Here is a 6248-nt window from a genome sequence, read left to right as displayed (position 1 = left end):
GTTGACAAAATTTTCTACATAAATAAAATTTTGACAAAATTTTCAATATAAATAAAATTTTGATAAAATTTTCTATAGAACTAAAATTTTTACAAAATTTCCTATAGAAATAAAATGTTAAAATTGATACTGTAGAAATAAAATTTTGACAAAATTTTGTATAAAAAGAAAATTTTGATATAATTTTCTATAGAAATAAAATTTTAACAAAATTTACTATAGAAATAAAATGTTGACAAAATTTTCTAAAAAATTATATCTTGACAAAATTTTGTATAAAAATAAAATTTTGATATAATTTTCTATAGAAATAAAATTTTGACAATTTTCTACAGAAATAACATCTTAACAATATTTTCTACAGAAATAAAATTTTGAAAAAATTTTCTATAGAAATAAAATTTTGACAAAATTTTCTACAGAAATAAAATTTTGACAAAATTTCTATAGAAATAAAATTTTGACAAAATTTTCTATATAAATAAAATTTTGATAAAATTTTCTATAGAACTAAAATTTTGACAAAATTTTCTATAGAAATAAAATGTTAAAATTGTTGTAAACTTTATTTATATAGAAATGAAATTTTGATAAAATTTACTGTAGAAATAAAATTTTGACAAAATTTTGTATAAAAATAAAATTTTGATATAATTTTCTATAGAAATAAAATTCTGACAAAATTTTCTATAGAAATTAAATGTTTACAAAATTTTCTATATAAATAAAATTTTGATAAAATTTTCTATAGAAACAAATAATTTCTATAGAAATAAAATGTAGGCAAAATTTTCTATAGAAATAAACATTTTCTATAGAAATAAAATGTACACAAAATTTTCTATAGAAATAAAATTTTTACAAAATTTTCTATAGAAATAAAATTTTTACAAAATTTTCTACAGAAATAAAATTTTCTACAGAAATAACATTTTAACAAAGTTTTCTATAGAAATAAAATTTTGAAAAAATTTTCTATAGAAATAAAATTTTGACAAAATTTTCTATGGAAAAAAAAATTAACAAAATTTTCTATAGAAATAAAATGTTGACAAAATTTACTATAGAAATAAAATTTTGACAAAATTTATTATAGAAATAAAATTTGGACAAAATTTCTATAGAAATAAAATTTTGACAAAATTTACTATCGAAATAAAATTTTGACAAAATTTACTATATATAAAATAAGTCAGATTTTCCTTCCTGGCGCAATAACTCCAGAACGCACGAACCGATTTCCACGGTTTTGCATTCGTTGGAAAGGTCTCGGGCTCCGTGAGGTTTATAGCAATGAAAATTCAAGAAAAGTTTTAACGGAAAAGCTGGCAAACAGTGCCATATCTGATGCAATTTCAGAACGCACGAACCGATTTCCACGGTTTTGCATTTGTTAGACAGGCGTCGGGCTCTGTGAGGTTTATAGCAAAGAAAATACATGCTAACCATTGCACCACTGTGGCAACATAGAGGGTGCTTCATTTTTCGGTATATGTTTGGGAAAGGCATGTTCTCCGTGTCCAACACTTTAACAAATGTTAATATGGTCAATTTTTGAAGAACTTTTACTTTTTCCGATTTATTGGATAGTATGTTTAGGAGAAGTATACCACTCCTTGACAAACCACGCTTGAAATTCGCAGGAAATGTAGAAGATTGTCCAACTATTTGAATACAGAACAATTAAGAAACAAAAACTTGTTTGAAAGGGACACTCCCTAACCGACGTTTGTTAAGGCGGTCGTTTTACATCTGCATAACCGCCCTATTTCTGTATGTAAACGAAAAAGCAAGTAGTCCAATTTTTTTTGAAATGTACAGGACACGTGTGTGGAAACCATGAAGTGCCAGACTTCCCCTGACCCTACTTTTTAAAACAGTTCAAATCGTTTCGAATTTGTTTTCAGATCGAAGGGTATGGTTGACTAAGTTAACGAAAACATGCATCGAGAGGCGCAGCGAAGCGGGCCGGATTACGCTAGTTTTCTATAGAAATAAAATTTTGACAAAATGTTCTATAGAAATAAAATTTTGACAAAATTTTCTGTAGAAATAAAATTTTGACAAAATTTTCTATAGAGATAAAGTTTTGTTCACAATGACGAGCTGAAAACCCCAAAGTTAGTAGAAAACAAGTAAGGAAAGTCTACAGTCGGGCGGTGCCGACTATATTATACCCTGCACCACTTTGTAGATCTAAATGTTCGATACCATATCACATAAGTCAAATGTGTTGGGGGCTATATATAAAGGTTTGTCCCAAATACATACATTTAAATATCACTTGATCTGGACAGAATTTGATAGACTTCTACAAAATCTATAGACTCAAAATTTAAGTCGGCTAATGCACTAGGGTGGAACACAATGTTAGTAAAAAAAATATGGGAAACGTTTAAATCTGAAGCAATTTTAAGGAAACTTCGAAAAAGTTTATTTATGATTTATCGCTCGATATATATGTATTAGAAGTTAAGGAAAATTAGAGTCATTTTTACAACTTTTCGACTAAGCAGTGGCGATTTTACAAGGAAAATGTTGGTATTTTAACCATTTTTGTCGAAATCAGAAAAACATGTATATAGGAGCTATATCTAAATCTGAACCGATTTCAACCAAATTTGGCACGCATAGTTGCAATGCTAATTCTACTCCCTGTGCAAAATTTCATCTAAATGGGAGCAAAAAATTGGCCTCTGTGGTCATATGAGTGTAAATCGGGCGAAAGCTATATATGGGAGCTATATCTAAATCTGAACCGATTTCAACCAAATTTGGCACGCGTAGCTACAATGCTAATTCTACTCCCTGTGCAAAATTTCAACTAAATCGGAGCAAAATATTGGCCTCTGTGGTCATATGAGTGTAAATCGGCCGAAAGCTATATATTGGAGCTATATCTAAATCTGAACCGATTTCAACCAAATTTGGCACGCGTAGCTACAATGCTAATTCTACTCCCTGTGCAAAATTTCAACCAAATTGGGGTAAAACTCTGGCTTTTGGGACCGTATTAGTCCATATCGGGCGAAAGATATATATGGGAGCTATATCTAAATCTGAAACGATTTCAATAAAATTTGGCACACTCGACTATAGTACCAATTGTTTTTTTTGTGCAAAACTTTAAGCAAATTATGGTAAAACTCAGGCATCTGGGGCCATATAAGCCCATATCGGGCGAAATATATATATGGGAGCTATATCTAAATCTGAACCGATTTTTTCCAAAATCAATAGGGATCTATTCTGAGCCAAAACACATACTTGTGCCAAATTTGAAGTCGATTGGACTAAAACTGCGACCTACACTTTGATTACAACAATGTGTTCACGGACAGACGGACAGACGGACATCGCTATATCGACTCAAGAGCCCACCCTGAGCATTTTTGCCAAAGACACCATGTGTCTATCTCGTCTCCTTCTGGGTGTTGCAAACATATGCACTAACTTATAATACCCTGTTCCACAGTGTGGAGCAGGGTATAATAAATTCCGTGAAAATGTCACCATTCAGAGAGGACAATTCGGAGACGAAAAATTACTCATATCGGTTCATTGTGGATGAAAGGCTTTAATAGACGTTTGTACCCAATCCATGATGGAGGGTGCATAAGATTCGGCCTGACGGAACTTTCGACCGTATTTACTTTGAATTAATTAAGTTGAATTAATTACGTATGTCTATGAGACATTCTCATTACCTGTTTAAAATTCAAATAAACCATCCAAATAAGACATCTTTAAATATAAAATATTATAAATAAAAATATGTATATTTTTTCTTTTTAGTTTCTGCCAAAGATATGTGTTTTTTATTCTATTTAACAAACAACTTTTATTATTTGTCTAAGGCTAATGGTCTTATATTGTATGAATACCAATAGTTGAATGACATAAGACGAGAATTTGATTTAAAAAAAAATGTTTGAAACGTTAAGCCACAATAGATGAAAACGATTTGTTTTGCAATAACTGCTTATTTACTTAAATACCATTTGTTTCTCCATACCACCACTGTTCTTTGATCATATCGGAGGCTTTTTCAGCTATCATTATGGTGGGAGCATAGGTATTGCCACTGGTAACATAGGGCATTATGGAAGCATCTATTACCCGTAGATTATCAACACCCTTTAGGAGTAAAGATGCATCGACACAAGAAGATTTATCTTCTGGGTTACCCATTTTTATAGTTCCAACTGGATGATAAAGTGTAGAACTAAAATAGCTAAAATAACATTGCCAATATTCTTGAGATCCATAGGTGTAAATATCACATTCCTCTATGGGTATAGGAATGAGTTCAGCTTTCTGTTGTTTAAACGCAGGAGTTTGCAGTAAACTGTAAATATAATCAAACCCCTCCAATAGCACCCTCATATCTTGGGGCTCATTAAAATAAGCAGCATCAATTATGGGAGGATCTTGGGGAGATGGTGATTTTAATTTAATATTTCCTCGAGATTTGGGATTCAGTAAAGTGACTACAATTATGATTATGCCATTATCTTGTATTTCCTGCATTAGCAAATTTTTGTATTCATCCTTAAAGACCAAAGCATTTAGAAAGATATTGAGACCCATTGTGTTACCCCTTCTAAAGAAGATATTGTGAAATTGCAAATTTGGATAGAGTGGATTTGATGTTCCATTGGTTTGTATAAACGAAAGCAACGAAGTAGTTCCAATAGAGGATAAGGGTCCTTGTTGATGTATAACATAATCGTAGATATCATCCAATTGGGCCTTAGGATCCCTACGTGCTGTGGGTATGCGGATCATTATAAAGCCAGCACTATGATCCTGTAGATTATTGCCCACAGGCAAATCATGTTGCACAGGGATATTTAAAGCTTCCAGATCCTGCTTAGGGCCCACTCCTGAGAGTTGTAAAATTTTGGGAGAATCTATAACGCCAGCCGATAGAATGGCTTCCTTTTTTATGTCAACATTGAATGTGTGTTCACCTCTTAGTAAAAATTCCAATGAATCTATATGATCTCCTTCAGCATTGAATTTCAATTGGGTAACTTGGGCATTTTTAAGGATTTTTAAATTTGCCCTCTTTTCCATGTGAGCCAAATAAGATTTTCCACTGCTTACTCTTTTCCCCTCCTTTATAAAACCTTTAGGTTGTCCATATCCTATATAGCTACCCTTATGGAAATCCTTTACATAAGGAAGACCCATTTCTTGGTAGCCTTGTTGCATTAGATCCATAATATCAGTATCAAACAAGCCATAATCATTTAGCTCTATATGACCTTGAGGCTGTGATGTAGGGCTTTGGGCTACCAGGGATTTTTCGAAATAAGGCCAAATGTCATTAAAACACCATCCTTTATTGCCTTCATTACACCAACGATCATAATCCATGGGATTACCGGTAACATAAAGCATGGCATTCATACCTCCTGAGCCTCCAATCATTTTACCACGGGGCCAATGACAGCGGTTGTGTTTGAAGGCCTTACAAGAACGCTCATTGGGCTCAGTGAAATAGGCAAATGACGAATTGCTATGTTGCAGTGTGAAAAATAGTGCAGGTATCTAATATAAAAGAGAAATGGGATTATGTTACGAAAATTCCTTTTAATGTGATCTTACCTCTGATTCTGGTGGAGGATCTCCTCCTGCCTCTAGCAATAAAACTTTCCATTCTGGATTTTCACTTAAACGACTAGCCACCACTGATCCAGCTGTCCCTGCTCCAATAACCACAAAATCAAATGAATCCAATCCTTTTGTCAACAGCTCATCAGCATAATCTTCCGGCCACTGATCTTTGCTAGAGATAGAACATTGAGCTCCAAATATACTTTGTATGAGAAGCGTTACCAAAGTATTTACCGGGCCCAGACTAGGAATTGAGCATTGATTTGCCGCTGCCAAGACATTCAACATCTTTCCGTCAAGCAATGATTTTACGAAGTGTTTTGTGACAAACGCCAATGCCACGCTATAGTCCCCATTTGTGAAGTTTTGATTATTTTAGCAGTTTGTATAGACATTTGCCCAAACAACAAAACACTTGGCCGTTCATAAATTCTCTTATTTACTCAGCTTATCTAACAACCAGAATTTTATTCTAGTTTTGTTTTGCTCTTTTATTCAGTAAGAGGCAAAATCAGCAAAGACGATCGAGCCCCTCGTTAACATTGGGTTATAGAATGACAGATGGACGGACGATTCAGCAAACGATTTTGGGGTGTACCTCCAGAATGGCTATTATACAGAGAATG

General features: G+C 32.7%; 1 protein-coding gene across 1 annotated transcript; it reads right to left on the bottom strand.

The window, feature by feature from the left end:
• Positions 1-3753: 3753 nt before the first annotated feature.
• On the bottom strand, positions 3754-5981 carry LOC142230305 (glucose dehydrogenase [FAD, quinone]-like). Its single transcript, XM_075300955.1, has 2 exons — positions 5614-5981; positions 3754-5556 (listed from the first exon to the last, which is right to left on the bottom strand). The coding sequence occupies exons 1-2, from the start codon at positions 5908-5910 to the stop codon at positions 3991-3993; spliced, it is 1863 nt and encodes a 620-aa protein (XP_075157070.1). The 5' UTR covers positions 5911-5981; the 3' UTR covers positions 3754-3990.
• Positions 5982-6248: the final 267 nt, after the last annotated feature.

The sequence above is a fragment of the Haematobia irritans genome, chromosome 3 (assembly GCF_050003625.1).
Source record: "Haematobia irritans isolate KBUSLIRL chromosome 3, ASM5000362v1, whole genome shotgun sequence".
Taxonomy (NCBI): domain Eukaryota; kingdom Metazoa; phylum Arthropoda; class Insecta; order Diptera; family Muscidae; genus Haematobia; species Haematobia irritans.
Note: the sequence above shows the minus strand (reverse complement) of the source record. Positions and strands in the feature narration are given on the sequence as shown.